This window comes from Puntigrus tetrazona, chromosome 5, assembly GCF_018831695.1.
Source record: "Puntigrus tetrazona isolate hp1 chromosome 5, ASM1883169v1, whole genome shotgun sequence".
Lineage (NCBI taxonomy): Eukaryota > Metazoa > Chordata > Actinopteri > Cypriniformes > Cyprinidae > Puntigrus > Puntigrus tetrazona.
In genome coordinates, this window is record NC_056703.1 from 26948111 (window position 1) to 26969154 (window position 21044).

The window sequence follows — 21044 nt, forward strand, 5'->3', positions numbered from 1 at the left end:
GTCACTAATGAAATAAAAATAAATTGTAATCGTAATAAATCAATTGTAATATTACAATTTCACTTGAGAGAGAGAATCCAGTAAAAGAGGAAGGTAACTTTATCATGTGCAAAACATACAAAAACATACATATTTAATTGCATAGGTTTTAATTAAATAAAATAATATTAATATTATTAAAAATAATAATAATTTAGATCCCTCGTTAACCAAACCCTTTGATCTTTTCTTATTTGCTTTAATATGATTTCACAAATAAGTGGTCAATTTCCCCCAAAAAACTGAAAAATGATAGTCATTTTGGTACTGATCATTAAAACTCAACACCATGATTTTCTTTCAATTAATGACTTCTCCACAACATCTGTTTTGCCACCTTGTCAACAAAAGTGTCACAGCAGCATTCAGCTCCAGCACCTTCTGAAAAAGTTCTTTTACCAAGTTGAATTTATAGAACAGTGCTGTAAATAGAATTAATATAACCACATGTACAGAGTTGGTTTTCTTGGTGGAATGTTCTGATGATGGATCTGATAGTTGAGCTTTGCTAGTTACAGATTACTCCATGATTACTCTAAGTTATTCCATTTACACATTGCAAAAACTCTGCAAAAAAATACTGAAACTTGATTTGGTAATTATTATATAATTATGGTATATTATGTAGTATTATGTATTATAGATGTATAAACAAATGCTTTTTCAGCCCACCCGATCGGTTAGTGCCATCTGCCTAAATTCTGCATCCGTCTGCATTGAATGCCATTTTCATCAGAATCGTCTGAAGCAAGAAAAACTGAGTGTTATAACCTGCGCTCTGGGTGAAGTAAAGAGAACCTAAAAGTAAAGAGAGCCCAAAATTAAGGCAGGAAGTACTCATAGAGAGCATGTCATAGTGTTAGAATGTGACATTCAGTCAATGTCAAAGTCTAACATCGGTAGATGTTGATCTCTGGTTGGTTTAAAGTTGTGAAAATAACTACCCATAATCCAACATCATCTTAACGCCATAATGTGACGTCCACACAACGTCAAAATCTAACATCAGTAGACGTTGATCTTTGGTTTGTTTTAGGTTGTGGCATTAACTAACCAAAATCCAAAGTCTAGCCAGCATCTTAAATCAACATCAATTTGACATCAAACATTGATATTTACTCATGAAGTATGGTAACCAAAGTCCAACATCATCTTAATGTCATAATGTGACGTCCATACAACATCAAAGTCTAACATCAGTAGACATTGATCTTTGGTTGGTTTTGGGTTGTGGCATTAACCAAAATCCAACATCTCAAACCAATATCACATTGATGAAGTATGAAATATGGTAAACAAAACCAAACATCTTCTTAATGTCACAACAGAGATTTCATTCAAATTCTAACAAAGTAACATCATTAAAATTAAGCTTTTGTGGGTTTTAGGTTGTTGGCTAAACAAAATCTAAAAATGTCTAAATCTAAGATAATTTTCTGGACATTGTAACTCAATGAAATAGCAAGAAATGAATGTAAATGAATCACTTAATCCATCCATCCATCCATCCATCCATCAATCAATCAATCAATCAATCACCCTTATTTATATAGAGTATTGAACAGTATCAAATTTGGAGAATAGAGGGTCAGTAATGTATAATGACAATATTAAATACTCAATTTTTAACTGAAAAAGATGCCTGTTTATATCTTACAAGCAAACAAATGGATTAACCCAGAAAAAACTGGGGATGAATTCCTGTAAAACCTTATAAATGTGAGCTGGTCCTGGAGAACTCACTAGGGGGCAGTCGTGACCTAATGGTTAGAGAGCCAGACTTCTAACCCAAGGGATTGGCTGCCTACTGCTCCAGGTGGGTGTTCAGGATGTGTGTGTGTATGTGTGTTGGCCAACAAAGGTCCTTTCCTTTCCATTCCTTTCTTGGCCAAACTGTAAAACCTTTCCTTTTCTTTCCCTTTCCACATTGCACTTGATAACAAGCACATTTAAGTCTTTTCTAATGAGCAGTTGAGTTGAATCAGACATGTTTGATTACAGAGACATGCAAAATTTGCAGGGTACTCCAGGACCAGTATCGGGAATCACTGGACTATAGAAAGATCTCAAAAAGGAATTCTTAGTCTGCAGATAAGATGATGCCCTTCCCAGAGATTGTGAGCCGGACGTCCATCCAAGACCACTCCCTAGCCTGTAAGGGAGATGTCCATTTTAATCTAGCAATCTCTGGAATTGGCTGATGGGAATAAGAAAATATTTTTCTAAACTGATTCTCCCTGTAGCAGCAATGATCAACTTCACCCATGCAGAAGATAGATGTGGATGCCACAGTGTCACAGTGGAACCTGGGCAGTATCAATGCTCTTTGTGAAGGTGACAAGACTAGACCTAAATGAAGAACCCAACACTGGTAAGCTTTGAAAGCCAATCTAAGGAACTCTTTGTGTTCTGGAAGGATTTTGATATGCTGAATGGAACATTCTACCAGAAAATCCTAGGTGTGTATGTCTTTCTTCTTTCAGGCAAACACAGCCAGAGTTTTTAAAAAATTGTAAATGCTTGGTAAAGGTCATGGATAGTGACCATTATTTTGAAGCTCCATAAATCAGATCCGCAAGTACTGCAAGGTAAATACTAACCTATACGCCTTCGGGGGTTTATCGCATGTCCTCTGAAGCAGATTGATGGATTTTTGTAACAAAAATATTTCTAGTTTTCAAACTATAACTTAAATAATACCTGATTCTGGCAAACAGTGACTCTCTGTTGTTTAAAGTTTTACAACTAGAGACGCATCCAAACTTTAATTTATGTGAGGGCTTTAGATGTGACTCGTTCAGCGAATCATGTAAATTGTTTGGTTCCGGTATTAGAGCCCAAGCAGCAGGGCAACTGGGTAACCGTGAGATGGCATAGTCGTGGATCAAAACACCGCTCTTCCCTTCCGTTCAGAACATCAAACAGGTTCTCCCCACTTAGTGAAGCACCCACTGAGAAACCTGATGAAAGTGCTTTAGTAATTGGCAATTCTATTATATAGAATGTGAAAATAGAGACACCAGTCACTTATGTTCAACACTGCACTGGCTCCCTATCAAACATCGGATAGATTTTAAAATCTTATTAATTAACTATAAAGCCCTGAATGGTTTATCTCCTCAATACTTGAGCAAGCTCTTATCACATTATAGTCCTGCCCGTCCGCTGCGTTCTCAAAACTCTGGCCATTTGATAATACCTACAATATCAAAATAGACTGAGGTAGGCAGTTAAGTGCTGGGTGTCCGGTCAGAGGAGAACTGGCCCCAACTGAGTCTTTTTTTTTTCTCCATTCTGTATGGATGGGGTTTTGGTTCCTTGGTTCGTGGAATTGATTACAGAGACCGTCTCTGCATTTAATAATAAATTGGTTACTCTCGTCATTATACATCCCTGTCATTGTACTCTTCTACTTTATACTGATCAGTGCTTTGATACAACCTGTGTTGTTAAAATATATATAGCAAATATAACAAAAACCCATCTATCTGCTTCAGAGGACATGTGAAACCCCCCTGAAGATGTACAGGTTAGTTTTACGACGCAGTACTTGCGGATATATCTGATTTATGGAGCTTCAAAATACCACTATCAACCAGCATTACCAAGATTGGAGAAGCCAGGATACATTTTTAAAAACTCTGACCGTGTTCATCTGAAAGAAGAAAGTCATATACATAGGCTTTGGGGTGTGAAAAAAATGGGGTAATTTACATTTCTGGATAAACTGTTCCTTTAACTTAATAGCACAATGTACAGTAACTGTGGTGTCATATCGTATTATAGCTCAGTAACAACAGGCTAATACTATAGCCTAATATCTAAATTATTACTTAGGAAAACACATTGAAATAGTGGATACTGCATGTCATTCCTAGGTAATAATGTAGATATTACCATGGCATAACCGTGTTACTATCAAGCTGTAATATGAAGTGATACTGCGATGGCAACCCTTTTAACCTTGAAGGCCATGGTCCTAGAACTGCCACCTTTCTCTGAAGATTTTTTTCCGCTGTTCGCCACCTATGTCTTTGGATTCGCACCTGACCAGGCGATGTGTATATGTATACCTGAATACATAATTTATGAAGACACACGTGTATAATTACATGGGTATTACAATGTATACGTGGGTTTTGAGGAACTTCATGTGTCTTATTAATCTAAATGGCTTAAAATATAGAACTTATATTCATCATTCAAATGATGAATATAAAGTGTGACTGATTATCAGTCCTTAAGCAGGAGTGGAGGAAAGTGCAGTGACTGCGTTTTTAATCGAATTTATAGAATCTATGAATATGCTAATCTTATTCTTTCTGTCTTTCTTCCTACATTTTCAGATATACTTATTCAGATACTGAAAGCCTGCCAGATCCACCTCTGGCACAGCTTGATGTTCAGTGTCTTCTAATTGCAAACAGTGCATTTCTATGTATCGGCACCTGCATTTCTTCAGTCTTTTATGATGTACCTCATAATATTTTATATTATAGAATACTATGTACAATGGAGCGACTTTCAATGAACTTTTTAGTTAAACTGCTGTTACTTTGTGGCAGGTGGAGAGTAAGGCTTGAATCTAGTTTGCGGCATTTGATAAAATGAATACACCAGATTAGAAATAAGTAAAGAGGCTGTAGTTATTTTTACATGACCAGAGAGGTTTGAATAGGGGGGAAAAAAGTGATCAAAAATATGAAGCTGTGTTTCTATCATGACAACACTTAGGCTACAGGCTTGTTTTCTGTGTGTTCACTGGTAAAAGCGCACAGACGAGGAAAGAATGGATGTTGTGCAGTGACACGCTTGCTGCTTCTACAAAAATATTAAAGAATGCTAAATATTTGCCCTCTGTAAAAACATCCTCCAATAACATTGGGGGGTGTGGCATTTATTGTTAGACGTAAGGCTTTCTCCTCCCTAAAGTGCATATGGGCCAATAACAAAAGAGCAGGCTTCCCGTTGTATCTCGCGATCGAGGCCTTAGAAAAGTCACGGAGCGTCTATAAATTCGGTGATTTCGACGGATCTGGCGAACAGCCTTCCTGTACAGCCGACGGCATCACGAAACAATGAGCGAGACAGCTATTTCATTCGCCAAGGACTTTTTAGCCGGCGGGATCGCCGCTGCGATCTCCAAGACTGCTGTAGCCCCCATAGAAAGAGTCAAGCTGCTCCTTCAGGTACGTCTGGTGCATCTGGAGACTGTATGCTGTCCCGAGCGCGCTATATCTACAGTGACATCCAACGTCTTCACACAACAATCTGTGTTCGAGGAGCTCTCGTTTTTAGCGCAAGGCCATTCGTATGAATGAGATAGCTGATGCAAGTTTCGGTTTAATGCGGGGAGTGCGTACGATATTTTACATTAAGTTTGATCTGCGATATAGTGTTCGTTTCTAAACGGCCTTTACGCCCTCGAGGTTTACCGAGAAAAGAGGACGCGACATAACGAAAGTGTCAACGCAAGGTTTAACCCTTTGCTGAAATACGCCTTTAGTGAACGGTATGTTCGACAGCTTCATTGAGGAAGTATTTTTTTACTGTTTGTGATCACGTGACTCAGACTGGCGGGTCCTCGATTCAAAGCTAACGTTAGATGTCGGGAGAATGGACAAGACACGTATAAACAGAGTAGTTTAAATAAGTTTAATTATTTCTAACCCTGGCTTTAGTAAAAAAAAGTATATGTATATGTTGGTTTGTTTTATATAAATAGATATTTGTTCTAGCAGCTAATCGGTGAAGAATGTTTGACTGTATTGCCATGGTAACATTCATCCAATAAAACCTGTCATGTACCTCACAGGTCCACTGGATTATAGGCTCAGTTCTTTTGAGCATTTGAAGGTTCTATGGAGGGTTTAAAGGTGCGATTGCTGTTAATCAGCACCTGTGTCGTTTTATTCTGGTTAGAAATGAACCAAAATTAGTGATAGCTGTAACCGAGGTCGTGGCAAGGAGAATCTATTTACAGCACCAGTCCTGTAGGCCTGTGGAGGGTCCAACCAAGACCACCTCTGCTACTAAATGTGTTGTGCCCTTGTCAGTGTCTGTTGTCTTTGGTTCCATTTTTGTGCTAATGTTGACGAAAGTATGTTTTTTCAGATTTCAGCTTTCAGATTCAGCCTCTTTTCCAAAAACAGATTTTTAAATATCCTTGGCAACTGAACAAAAAGTCATATTCAAACGGCTTGTGTTCGACAATGTACTGTTGTTTAATACATTAATTGGTTGTAAATTGTCCCCTTTTTCTTACAGGTCCAGCATGCCAGCAAACAGATCACAGCAGACAAACAATACAAAGGTATTATTGATTGTGTAGTACGTGATTCCCAAGGAGCAGGGCTTGTGTCTTTCTGGAGAGGCAACTTGGCCAACGTCATTAGGTACTTTCCCAACACAGGCTCTCAACTTCGCTTCAAGGACAAGTACAAGAAGATTTTTCTGGACGGTGTTGACAAGCGTACCCAGTTTTGGAGGTACTTTGCTGGTAACCTCGCCTCTGGTGGTGCTGCTGGAGCCACGTCTCTGTGCTTTGTCTACCCCCTTGACTTTGCCAGAACTCGTTTGGCTGCTGATGTCGGAAAGGCTGGTGCAGAGAGAGAATTCTCAGGCCTTGGAAACTGTTTAGTAAAGGTCTTCAAGTCTGATGGCCTGAAGGGTTTGTATCAGGGCTTCAACGTGTCCGTGCAAGGCATCATCATCTACAGGGCGGCTTACTTCGGCATCTATGACACCGCAAAAGGTGGGTTTTATCAAATAGCAACTAGAGCCAAAACGCAGATTGCAACATCATGGGCTAAGAGAGAGCTGCATGTTTTAAAATCATTTAATCCAACTAATTTGACTGATATGATTCTTTTATTATTAATATTATTATATTTTTACATTATGCGCAACACATAGCTAATAATGTATACAGGTTTAATACATTCCATAGCAAATGTGAACAAATCCAATTTACAAATGTTAGTCGGAGGCATTTGGATCACATGTAAAAACAAAACTGTTAAATATATATATTAACAAAAATCAAATGTAGCTGCAAAAGCAATGATGGAGAAAGTTATTTTTTCAGTTAAAAGTTACAGCTGATAAAAAAGCCAGCTGTGGTTGCTGGAAAAAAAATTAAAAAAAAAATCGTCCATAAAAAAAATTTATTTAGGTTTTACAGCTTTAAGTTAAACTTATAGTTAAATACCGTAATTTCATTAACCGATATAATAATACTGTACCAACCGATTAAAGTACTGAAATCCGTTCATACCCTTGAAACGGACATGAACATGTATATAGAAGGGCTAAACTGAATTAATAATAAACTTAAATCTAACAACATTACATGTAACATACAACCTGAATAAACATAACTGATAAGGAAAAAAACTAAGATGAAACAGTTATTCTACAGAAAAATATCAAATTCAAACAAAAATTGAAATGCAATGCAGAGAATTCTGGGAATGTCAGTTTTATAACAATAACAGCCAATCAGAATTGTTGTAGCTTGGCAATTGGACGATTCATTTTAATAACTCCTGAAATGTAGTTGTGAAAATTGCTATAGGAAGCCACTAAAGCGAAATAGTTGACCTGTTAACCTCCGTTTTATTGTTCAGTTGAAATATTTGTGTTTTACAGGCATGCTGCCTGACCCAAAGAACACTCATATTGTGGTCAGCTGGATGATTGCTCAGACAGTCACTGCCGTCGCTGGTCTCACATCGTATCCCTTTGACACAGTACGACGTCGTATGATGATGCAGTCTGGACGTAAAGGAGGTAACATCCATCCCCTGTTATATACTTTCCAAACCTTTGTATTCATTTTTGTGTTCGGTTACAACCAGTCTTGAATATCTTTTTTTTTTTTTTTTTTTTTTTTACTTTTTATTTTAGCTGACATAATGTACAGCGGCACTATTGACTGCTGGAGGAAGATTGCACGTGATGAGGGAAGCAAGGCCTTCTTCAAGGGTGCCTGGTCCAATGTGCTCAGGGGCATGGGTGGAGCCTTCGTCCTGGTTCTGTACGACGAGCTCAAGAAGGTCATGTAAACACTATAGTGAAGAAGAAACCGGCTGTGTATTATGTGAATGGACTCCTCCTTTTACTCGCGTGAGGCCTGACTAGTGTTGCAATACTAGTTATATAAAAATTATTTTAGTTATTAAAAAAATGTTTCTTTTATATGTTTCCCCTCTTTTCAACTTGTCACTGGTCACTTTTTTAGTTATCATAGCCGCTTTCCAGTTTGTCTGTTTTTAATGAAGACTTAAATAAAGTCAACCCACTGAAACTTCACCTGTCTGTTGTAGTTTTATAATATTGTTTATAGGATCTTCCATGCTTTTTGCAGCCTTAACCCTCGGCAACCTTATGGACATCTTTGTCCATTTATTTTTAAATAATTTTGACTGTTTTAATGTGAACTGCTTATTTTTTGGGGTGTATATTTTTATTGGACCTTTAATATTTCCTTTTAATAAATCTATTTTACATTAGGTACAAAAATAGTTCCTTTTACAAGTTTTTGGACAAAACTGCCCCGTTGGAAACACGTTAAAACTGCTTTTTTAATGACAGTGCCGCTTTTACTGTAAATTGATGCACTTTTTGTTAATAAGCTTTCATTCTGTTGGCAAGGCTTCAAAATTATTTATTTTTTTTTTACCAGATGGTGGCATTTTTTTCAGGTTTGCCTGTTGTCATGTGCTTGGACTATTTGTTGTTGTTGTTTCATGTACCATGTGCTCTGTGTGCCCTACTTTCTGTCCTCTGTTGATTGTCTCATTGTGTTCAGGTGTGTTGAGTTAAGTAATTTCCTTTGTCCCTTTATAAGTTCCTGTATGTTTCAGGTCAGGTTGTCTGGTCTCATTTCATGTATGAATGTGATTTCTCTTGCCTGCTTTCTTTCCACTGTGGATCATTAAAGACTGTTAAGAGTGATATTCAATCAATCAATCAATCATTTTTATTTATATAGCGCTTTTTAACAACACAGGTTACATCAAAGCACTGAAGAGTATATAAAGTAGAAGAATACAATGACAGGGATGTATAATGACGTAGAGTTAACAATTTGTTATTAAATGCAGAGATGGTCTCTGTAATCAATTCAACGATAATCTTTAGAAGTTAAGTGTCCCCAACAAAGCAAGCCAGAGGCGACAGCGCAAGTGAAACCAAAACCCCATCCATACAGAATGGAGAAAAAAAAAACCTTGGGAGAAACCAGACTCAGTTGGGGTGCAGTTCTCCTCTGACCGACGCCCAGCACTTAACCTCCAGTTCAATTTAAACGCTGCTGTGTCAGATAGTGTAAAATGACTTTGTGTGTGTCTGTGTGTGTGCATCAGATCTGGTGATCTGTCGATGGGCGCATCTAGGTGTTCTGGTCTCTGATGAACATAATCTCTGGGTGCTGATCCACCCATCTAGTCTGGATACAAACTGAGAAACAGAATAAGAAAGAGACAGGACTAATATTAGCGTAGATGCCATTCTTTTTACGATGTCACAAGTACATTGTATTGTAGGAGTAGTGTTCCCGGTTCCAGCAAATCTAAGTAATGCAGCCTAAAAATCCTTTAACGGGATTTGAATAATAAAGTGTGTTGGTGTGTTATGTGTAGGCTGGGCTAAAAAGATGGGTCTTTAATCTAGTGTTAAATTGGCAGAGTGTGACTAAGCCCTGCGAACAGAGTTAGGAGATTGTTCCAGAGTTTAGGTGCTAGATAGGAAAAGGATCTGCCCCCTCAGTCTATTTTCATATTGTAGGTATTATCAAATCGCCAGAGTTTTGAGAACGCAGCGGACGTGCAGGACTATAATGTGACAAGAGCTCGCTCAAGTATTGATGAGCTAAAACCATTCAGGCTTTATAGGTAATTAATAAGATTTTAAAATCTATCCGATGTTTGATAGGGAGCCAGTGCAGTGTTGACAGAACTGGCTAATATGATCATACTTCCTAGTTCTAGTGTTTTGGACTAGCTAGTTTGTTTATTAAGCTGCAGAACAACCACCCAATAAAGCATTACAATAATCTAACTCCTCGAGGTCATAAACGCATGAATTCCTAATATTTCTGCATTAGAGGTTGAAAGCATAGGTCGTAATTTAGATATATTTTTAAGATGGAAAAACACAGTTTTAAAGATGCTAGAAACATGGTTTTTGAAGGAAAGATTGCTGATGATGAAGAATTAACAGAGCAGCCATCAAGTGTTAGACTGTGTTCTAGGATTATTATATGTGGAGTTTTTAGGTCCACTATTGGTCTTGGTCTGTAATTTACTAAGTCTTTTTGGATCAAGATGTGCTTTCTAAGAGGCTTAACTACAGCCAGTTTGAAGGTTTTGGGAACATATCCTAATGACAATGATGAATTAATAATGGTCAAAATAGGATCTGTGACTTCTGGAAGCAAATCTTTTTAATAGTTTAGATGGAATAGGGTCTAACATACATGTACATCATGCTTATTGTTGTTGAGTGTAACCTTCCCACAACCACGCTGTGACAGAAGACCCCGATTTTTTTGTTAGCCTCTTGTGTATGATCCTAATGTCCTCCATTCTCTTGAGGACCACACGGATGGTTTTGTGTTCCTCGCAGAATGGCACACATTACTCTGCACAGTTTACTTCTGTGAACTGCCATAGGTCTTGTTTAAAAATGAGACCAAATTTATATCTGTGCCTCTCAAGCTTTCAGATTTTTATGACTATTTTGATACGAACATTTTTTGTCCACTGTAGACCTTTTTGTGTAACTTCTTTTTTGTTTGTTTTATTTTGATAAGGGTTAAGTAAGTTTGTCATGGTATGCAAATTCTTTGTTGAGAAACATGTGAAAGATACCTTTCTACAGACTTGACTACGTTCTCACATAGCCTCTGAAGACCTTTGATCAGCTTGTTCAGCTGATCTCTCCAGTAGAAAACCCTAACTACAATTTTAACATTTCATGTGCATGATAAGTTTTGCTTAATACATGCACTATTTAATCCAAAGGGTAAAAGGAGGATGGTGGTTTTACAGAGGTGATGCTTATGCCATTCTTTTCACCAGGGATGCCATCCTCGTATCTATCCCTCAATTTGAGCCCTGCTTGTAGATTACAGTTTTATCCTATGCTTGTCGCACGACCCAGACTTGTGAACTTCAACAATGAAAATACAGTTTAAAAAATATGACTTATCTGGTAACTAGTAATGTACCTGAATTAAGCCTTAATAAAAGTTAAAAAAAAATTTAAATAAAGGTATTTTGATTACATTAAATGCTTAGTATTAAGTTAAAGCTGGTCAAGCTACCTTCCATTTTTTTCACAAATTTTTAAAGAGAGTAGTAGTACTTTTTTATTATATCACAATACTTTTTCATTTCTATTATGATATTATTTTTATTTTTAAATTATTACTTTTATATTAATTTGCTATGAAGATACCTCGTTTATCAAACGAAAGGTCACATGTCTAGGGACAAAATATAAGATATTTATCCTCAACATCATACAGAATGTCTACAATAGGCGCTCTCATTAAAACCAATTGTAAACTTCAATAGTTTTTATTGCCCTTTAAGAGATGATTAATTGATGCATCATTTATTGCTTTGTTGCCTTGCACCATCCAGTTATCCAGTTATATACAGTGTGCACTGTAACTGTTCATCTGTGAGTTTTGTATGCGTCAATCTCAACACTACACTAAAAACAGGCGTTGTTATGTTAATTTGTAGAACTGAGTGTGATGTTTTCAGTATACACTGAACATAGTACAGGGAAAACTAGGTCACTAAAACTCCAGAAAACACACAGACATGTACACATATCTCCCCTCCTGGAAAGGGAGTGTCCTCACAACATAACCAACTGAGGAGGAGGGTGGGGGCCAAATCAAATACAGAATAACAAAAGTCCATGGGAGAGTGGAGGGTGGAGGAGCCAAGGGATTGCCAAGAACAGAAGGAGCCAGGTGTTGAGCCAGAGACCAGACATGTCTGTCACGGTTCCTGGTTGAGGAAGCACAGGAAGACTAAAGAATCCACACAAATACTCTGTTTTCCAGAGTGGATTTTAATTAGACAGGAAAAACCCAGGCAACTCATAATATTGATAACTGGCAAATGAAAGATGAGAATTCAGGACTTTTAAACACTTTGGGTGCTTCCCAATATCCTTTCTTGATTCCTCATTCCTCTGTCCTACATCCTATGGCCTGGAAACCGTTCGAGCTCAGCCATCTTGTAGGATCTCTCAATCTCTCTAATTGCACTGCGTAGGATCAAGGAGTGAGGAGTGACGAGGCCTCCTGAGGAGTCATAAACGAGGGAAATAAGGAACAAAATGTAGTTCCCCTAAAAGGAGTTTCTAGAACAAAAATCAATCCTAGTTCCTGTGGCACAAACACGCGATCATCCGGGTTCTTCCACAAATATTTCAAGATCATGCAAAGGGGCTAGATTCATGCAAAGGGGGAGATTCATTTCTCTTACTATTTATTTTATCTCATGATGTATATATTGAATATATATAATGTCCATTATTGTTATAGTTTTATTTCACAACTTTGTGTTGGCTCTCAGTCAAGGCTATTTTGTCCGAGACCATTAAAGTATTATATTGACATTAGCTCTGGCACACAGCCCTTCTCTTTACCCTGTAAACCACATTCACCTGTCCCTACTCTGTAATGGTTTTCCCAAGCATTGCAATTGTGCATTTCCTAGAATTCAATCAAATGGCTTTCCCAGCTCGCGGCATATGCTGTAGCATGTTTCAAAGAAAGTGCAGTCTGATCGAGCTGCATGCGTTTAGAGGAACTTGCCGGGACATACGCGATATCCACCAATCAGAGAGTGTCGCTGGATCGTAATTCATCTTTATAGGTTAATATTAATGAAGACTATCTCATGTTTTTCTGTGGTTTTGTTAGCCATTCCCGTGGGTCCTCGAACCCCGATCACCCAGGAGATCAGTGCCTATGATGTTGACTAACTGGTCGGAACTGGTTTTTCCAGGAAGGCAGCTGCAACCGAATAGCCTATCCACGGACACCAAATATTTCCTAACAGAGGTCGGGTTTCCTACTCCATAAAGAACAGATGAGGCAGTAACAAAAGAACAGACATCTCATTGTATCTAGCCATCAGGCCTTTAGAAAAGTCATTGAACATCTATAAATTGGTCATTAGCCAGCAGCATCATCGCAAGCGATGAGTGAAGCCGGGCTAAATCATTCGCCCAGGACTTTTTGGCCGGTGGGATTGCTGCTGCTATCTCCGAGACTGCTGTTGCCCCCATAGAAAGAGTCAAGCTGCTCCTTCCAGGCACGCTGCAACAAATGTGTACATTATAGATTGGGCTTCTTTTTCCCGACTGTAACATTAGCCTATACATTCTAAATTACGTCATTTAATTACTGGTTGATATTGAATGCGTGTTGTTAGATCATTCTGTGAATGATGCTGCAACTTTGTCTCATAATAAGAAAATTGTCATTTAATGATTATTAGATAAAAATATACCAGCGTAGATAATTGTTGCTATAGAAACGAACGCATCTTCCGCATCCTTTTCACATAACGCGTTTTCAAGGTTGTTGTTAAATAATTGCTAAATAATAAATATATAAATGATCTGTTATAAAATAAAGTCTGCTTCTTATGTTAAGTTAAAGAATTAAAAGATTTAAAGAATTAAAGAATTATATTTCAACATGCACGTGCGTTTTATATACTTTGTTTGTGCAAGCATTCTAGTTATTTTATTTCAGCCATCCCATGACTAGTGATGTACATTTTTCAGGGGCAGACAAAATTCCAATTTACAAATTAGTCATAGCTATAGAAACGTATCTCCATATTATAATGTCTATAAAATATATTTTAGTAAGTACATATGATACTTTCTCCAACCCACACCCTGCATTCAGAAGGCATCAAACAGAAAAAGATTATAATCAACATGATTTTTGTTGACTAGCCGTTTCCATTGGTGTAAGGTTGTTTGTAAGGTTAGGGTTTAGATTTAATATGGAGCTCTGAATGTGAGATATTTTAGTAACAATATTTAAGACTAAAGGTTATGAAACAGATAAACATTTGCTTCGAAAACATTTCATTGAAAATTTTATTTGACTTTTCTTCTTAGTTCAATGTGTATTAAAATATCATAATCCAGAACAACCCATTGCAAATTTTAAGTGTTTTTGGAGGCTTAAGTTGCAAGTGCAAGAAGGGGACTTTTCATTTGTTTAAAATTAAATTGTGCAACCTAAACCAGAGATAGTCTTATTATGATTAACATTATTTATGCATGAAATGCTCTTCATCAAGACCATTGTGAATGCTATCTGAGATGGTTGCTTTAAGGAGAATTTAACTGTCTATGATCATGTGACCTTGGTTAAGGAAAAGTGGAAGATCTGAAGTTGTTTTGTTGTGATATATTAGAAAAACTTTAGTTGTGCATGAAAAAATATTTAATAGTTTAAATACATTTTGTAGGCAATAAATGTTCAGCACTACATATATAAATATGTTAAAGGTACAAGCGGAGTGTTTCACACTTCTATTGGATTATAGTTGTTCAAAGCAGCTTGAGCAGTTGAAGTTTCCTCTAGGGATGTATGAAACTTGTAATGCTAATGTTAATTAACAATTGAGCTATTTTGTTCTGGTTAGCAATCAGCCTGGCCTAACTGGCAATCGTTTTAACCAAGGTCCAGGCAAGGAGAATCTATTTTCTCAGGCAGGCCTAGCCTCATAGAGAGTTGCATCCAAATATACCAATGTTTTTTGCTGATAGTTTATGTCTGTTGGCTTTAATTACATCTGTATTCTAATTCTGATAAAGGTAACAGATCTAAGCATTTTAAAATGTTGTCTCTTCTCTGAAAAAAGCAGACAAATAAATATTTTGAAAAGGTATTGAAAAAATTTCAATATGTTGACTGACAATTTGGTGTCTTGTAACTGGTGACCCAAAGGTCATGCAATAAATTACAATTGGTTAAATGATGTGGTGGCATTTGATAAATTGATTGATTGATAATTGTTTTGTAAAAATGTCCCCTTTTCTTGCAGATCCAGCATGCCAGCAAGCAAATTACAATTGAGAAACAATACAAAGGTATTATTGATTGTGTAGTCACGTATTCCCAAGGAGCAGGGCTTCCTGTCTTCTGGAGAGGCAACTTGACCAACGTCATTAGGTACTTCCTAACACAGGCACTCAACTTCGCTTTTAAGGACAAATACAAGAATATTTTTTTGGGACGGTGTTGACAAGCGCACTCCAGTTTTGGAGGTACTTTGCTGGTAATCCTCGCTCTGGTGGTGCTGCTGGAGCCACGTCTCTGTGCTTTTGTCTACCCCCTTGACTTTTGCACAGAACTCGCTTTGGCTGTTGATGTCGGAAAGGCTGGTGCAGACAGAGAATTCACAGGACTTGGAAACTGTTTAAAAAAAGATTATTAGGTCTGATGGTGTAAGAGGCTTGTATCAGGGCTTCAACGTGTCTGTGCAAGGCATCATCATCTACAGAGCGGCTTATTTTGGCATCTATGACAATTTGTTGTGTAAGGTGGGTTTATTAGGGAGTAGACATAAGGGAGATTGCTCTTTAATTGTGACTTCCAGGGCTCTGACCAGAATATCTTACATCAGGGACAGAGCTAGGGGCTGAAAATCACAATTATTTTGCTTAATTATTATGATTATTATTAAAAATGTAATTAAAAATATATTTTCAGTTCATTGGAATTATTGCACTTTCACTCTCATACTTTTTTTGGTACTCAAAAAGGCACAAATTAACTAAAACAATTAAGAAGATATAATAAAATGGAAATGTTTAAAAAAAACAAAAAAAACTAAATATTGCAGACTTTACTGAAAGGGACAGAAATTCAGTTCCCTGTCTGTCAGTGACTATTAAGCGCGTTATGTTGTGAAGACAGACTGGTGTCTTGCTTGGAGCACTTATTACTTATTATTAATTTGGCAAGTGGTTAACTAATCCTGAGCCCCTCCCCATCACGTGGGTATAAACAGGCCTTCTGTGCCTCTTGATTGCTGGCGATATCTGTCCATGCAATGAAGGCCACGATCGCTGTCTTCAGTGACTGGGGCTTCGCACGCTAAAGACATGTTCGGGGAGGGATTATGTCCTTATTGTGAGAGCCATGCCCATGACAGTACTACGATCCCACTTTTCTATTCTTTGGGAAGGATCGTCACCCTTTGCTGTCACCCAGCCTGGTTTCTCTGCAGCCCAGAAGAGTCCATCAATACTCTGGAGAGGCTCAGCTCGACCTGATTTAATCCCTAACCGGCTCCCTCAGCACGTGACGCACTGGCAATTTTAGCTGGCCATGGGCCCTATGCAAATATGCACTTCCCCAGTGAGCCTGATCGCACAGACACTGTGCAAGGTCAGGCAGGACGAGGAACAGGTCCTGCTGTTTGCGCCAGCTATTAGCTCAACCGGACCTGGTTTTGCAAACTCAATCTCCTTCGCGTCAGCCCCCTCTGGCGCATTCCTCTGACAGAAGATCTTCTTTCTCCAGGAGCTTGGCACCATGTGGCCCCAGCGTCTGGACCTGTGGAAACTCCATATTTGGTTCCTGGATGGGATACGTGTAGACTTAGGTGATTTACCTAAGTCCCTCTATGAGGCAAGCCTATGCCTTGAAGTGAAGTCTGTTCACGAACTGGTGTTCTTCTTGCAGGGAAGACCCCAGAAATGCACAAATTGAGTAGTGCTTTCCTTCCCTTCACCCCAAAAGTGTATGTGGCTGCCATTGCAGCTCATCACGATGCAGTGAGACGGCAGGTTTTTGGGGAAGCACAATCTCGTCATCAGGTTCCTGAGGTTTGCCAGAAGGTTAAATCCTCCTAGGACACCTTGTGCCCTCATGGGATCTCTCAATTGTCCTGGCTGGCCTTAGAGAGGTCCCTTTGAGCACGCTAAATCAGTCGTAGCTGAAGTTGTTGTCTGTCAAGACAGCGCTCCTGACCATGCTCACTTCCATCAAAGTCGGGGACCTCCAAGCATTTTTCGGAAGCCGAAGAGTGCATTGTGTTCAGGCAGCCTACTCTCATGTAGTCTCGAGACCCGGCCTGGATACGTGCCCAAAGGTTCCTAACACACTTTTCGCGATCAGGTGATGAACCTGCAAACACTGCCCTGGAGGAGGGCAGATCCAGCCTTGGTGTTGCTGTGTCCCATCAGAGCCCCAACTACGCATATCGTGGACCGCTTGCAGAGCTTTGAAGCCACCAAGCAGCTTTTGTCTGTCGCGGTGTGGTTCAGCAGAAAGGCAAGGCTGTCTCCAAAGAGGTTGGCCCACTGGATAGTCAATGCCATTACCCTGGCAAACCGTGCCCCCTAGAAGTGAGAGCTCATTCTACTTGGAAGTGTTGCCTTCTCCATTGAGTTTCGGCGCGCATGTGGCCTCCCTGGCAGATATTTGCAGAGCTGCGGGCTGGAGCCACTCCGATGACCTTTTATGAGGTACTACAGTCTTCGTGTAGAGCCAGTCTCTTCCCCGTGTGTTGGGTAATAGGTAATTGGCGGAAGAACTGGCCGGTGTCACGCTTGCTGCGCCATTCCCCCTCAACTGGGGATGAGAGCACTGGTTTTTCACCTTCAGTAAGTTCTCTGGATGGCGAACCCTGTTGGGGCTTCCTTCAACACCCCGGCAGTCAGACTGGGCAGAGCAGTCTGGACGCCAGGCCCAGTATCGGCGTCACTTGTATCGGTCATCCCCTGTACTGGGCTAGGTGCTCCATATAGCTGATTCTCCACAAAGATCTTATATGTGTGCATTCCTCGGCAAGGTTCCTCTTGTGAACCTGTGTCTTCCCTTGACAGAGTCCTCTGTCTGTCTCCTGCTGCCAGCACGTTCCTCTCTCTGTCTTGGGATAGGACCTGGGATAGGACCATAAGCCATGTTTTCACTGCCCCCTTCTGTGGTCAGTATTTATTAGTTTCCACGTGTCACACACACACCACCCGGCTCCTCAGCAAATCTGATGAGTGGTTACACCTGTAGCCTATTTATACCCACTTAGGAAGGGCCTCAGAGTTAGTTAACGCACTTGTCGAATTTCATTTGAGTTGTCTCTTATCAGAGCTAATAAGGGCTCCAAGCAAGACCCCAGTCTGTCGTCGTCACAACACAATGTCCCTCCATCAGGGAATGAGGGTAACATACATAACCGAGACGTTATTCCGTGTAGCATGTTTTAAGGAAGTTTAAATCTGCTATTTCTGATCTGATCAGCGTCCATGATCAAACATGTAAAACAAGGTTTTATCTAATTACACAAATGCTAGGACAAAACTAATAATCACCCTTATGAAAAACAAGTAATTTCAGTGCTTTAGGTAGGGCACAGTGATATATTACATGCTATACTAGTCAAATGGAGTGACAGTTAATACACAGAAACATAGATCTCTGAAAAGCTACTCATTATTGCATTCAGTTTCTCAAAACAAAACAAATAAAATAACAAATACATGACAGTAACACCTTGAAAAAATGTGTTATTTGAAAATGTGTTATTTGAGCAACTAATACTAAATTGTTAATGGGCAGTTGCATTCATTTCGGTATTTGTTATTTTAGTATAAAAAATATTTGTGTTTTACAGGGATGCTACCCGACCCTAGTAACACCCCATATTTTTGTCAGCTGGATGATTGCTCACACAGTCACTGCCGTTGCTGGTGTCATATCGTGATCCGTTTGACACAGCACGTCGTCGTAAATGATGATGCAGTCTGGACTTAAAAGAGGTAATATCCAACAAATGTTTTCTATCATGTTCCGTTTCCAAAATGGTTCAGTTCAGTCTTAATATAATGAAAATATGGTGAAAGTTAGTTACTTTATCGCAACATCTGTGTAGAAAGTTTATCATTTGCTCACTAGGATCCTATGCAGTGAATGCAACATCACAATAATTCACAAGTAATCCACATGACTCTCTAGTCCACCAATTAACAATTAACGAAAACATGATTATTGTTAGACGCACAAATTGTACATGTATTTATGCTTTGATTTGTACAAACAGCTTATCTTTCCATTAAGTCTAACAGTAAACTGCATATGCTATGTGTGCGTTCACAGGATGGCGCTACAATGACGTTACAGTACTGGAATCCTTGAATAAAGTTATTTTTGTTTTCTTGCTGTACAACAATTATTCTTGTAGCTTCACAATGCTAAGGTTGAACCACTGATGGCAGACGGAGCATTCAGACAACGCCCTTCCATAATTTCCGCACCTTAACAATAACTGTGGTAATTGTTTGCCTCTTGTTTTCATCCAAAATATCTTAAATTGTGTTCGAAGGTGAACAAAAGCTTTTATGGATTTGTAAATGACAAAATTTTCATTTTTGGGGTGGAGTAATAAATTTGTTTCTCACAAACACGCTTTCACTTAAGGTGTTAATTGTGTGGATTACTGTGATGTTTTACCTCATTCTGATGGCACCCATTCACCTCAGAGGATCTGCTAAGTGAGCAAGTGATGACGCTGATGTTTTTCTGTTGTTTTATTTGTCCTAATTAAGGTTTTTTCAAAATGTCCTTTTTGGTGACTTACTGCTTTAGTGTTTATAATTTATTCTAGCTGACATAATGTACAAAGCGGCACTATTGATTGCTTGAGTGAAGATTGCACGTGATGAGGGAAGCAAGGCCTACTTCAATGGTGCCTGGTCCAATGTGCTCAGGGGCATGGGTGGAGCCTGGTCCTGGTTCACATGACGAGCTCAAGAAGTTGATGTGACACTCATATATCTATTCATTATTTAAAAAAGTTGAGCATTATGTGAATGGACTTTTTGCTTTACTTCTGAAGCCTGACTCACTGTTGCACTTGTAAAGTTAGATAAAATAGAATACTTATATTTTCACTTCTATTCTATTCTTTTCTTTAAATGTTTCTTCTCTTTCCTGAGAATGTGCAAAGAATGAAGCAATACAGCAGTATTATTTTTATTGTTGTTGTTATGTAGTTGGAATCTAATATAAAATCACACATATTGTGTGCCGAGACATGTTTATAGCTTGGAATTACTGCTTTTTGTTAATTTCATATCCAAACCTAAGTTCAAAATTCTAACTGACCTTATTTCAGACACAAAATCCTGGTACAGAAGAACAGTGCAATATATTATCTACTCTTAATCGTCATCTTTGGTCTTCATCATTATTTCATTAATAACAAACAATTATTAGAACCTGTCTCTCATAATGTTTTAAGTTTAATTATGATCTCTAACATATCTTGCTGCCATATTCTGTCTCCCTCTGGACCTTCAAGGTGTTGAGCGCGAGGTTGTTTTACTTTATAATTGTTGTTTATTAGTTGACTTTTGTTGTTTTTGTGTGTGATTTGTCAAAAGATAAGAAAGCCTTTAACTCTGTTTAATGGTTGATACTTATCACTTTTGAGACAGCTTTCTGAATTAAACATGCAATATACTAATTTTGTGTAGAAGCCAATGCAGCATACATTACTGTTTAAAAATGCTCTCAAGCGCTTTTAAAAAAACTAGGCAGTATACTTTGTAGTAAGCAGTGGTTTAAGTGGTATAATGCTTTACAATTTTCAATTGTACATTGTTTTATGACTGTAACTATTTGTTTATTAAACAAGCTGCATCCTTTAGGTAATAATTGTCTAAAAGATTCTTCTTAGAGTAATGTGCATAGTTATGAAGTTCATTTATCAAAGTCCCACAACTGACTTTGTGATGACACTTGACGGAAACCAATTGGTGGGTTCGAGCAGACGTACGCACTTTTTATTGTCGGAGATGAGGTTTTTGAAAATGCAAGCTGCTCTAAATTACCACGACTGGGTATATTTTATAACGACAACATTAATTCCGAGTCGCTTTAAAGACAGAGAGCTGAAACTAATCCATCTGCTCACAAGTTCACCATCTTTTCAATGGAT

At 38.5% G+C, this 21044-nt stretch overlaps 1 protein-coding gene and 1 pseudogene across 1 annotated transcript; both read left to right on the top strand.

The window, feature by feature from the left end:
• The first annotated feature begins 4984 nt into the window (after window positions 1-4984).
• On the top strand, window positions 4985-8120 carry LOC122344675 (ADP/ATP translocase 2-like). Its single transcript, XM_043238203.1, has 4 exons — window positions 4985-5228; window positions 6307-6793; window positions 7690-7830; window positions 7948-8120. Exons 1-4 carry the CDS (start codon window positions 5118-5120, stop codon window positions 8103-8105), a joined length of 897 nt encoding a protein of 298 aa, XP_043094138.1. The 5' UTR covers window positions 4985-5117; the 3' UTR covers window positions 8106-8120.
• Window positions 8121-13160: 5040 nt separating this feature from the next.
• LOC122345111 lies at window positions 13161-18809 on the top strand (annotated as a pseudogene).
• Window positions 18810-21044: the final 2235 nt, after the last annotated feature.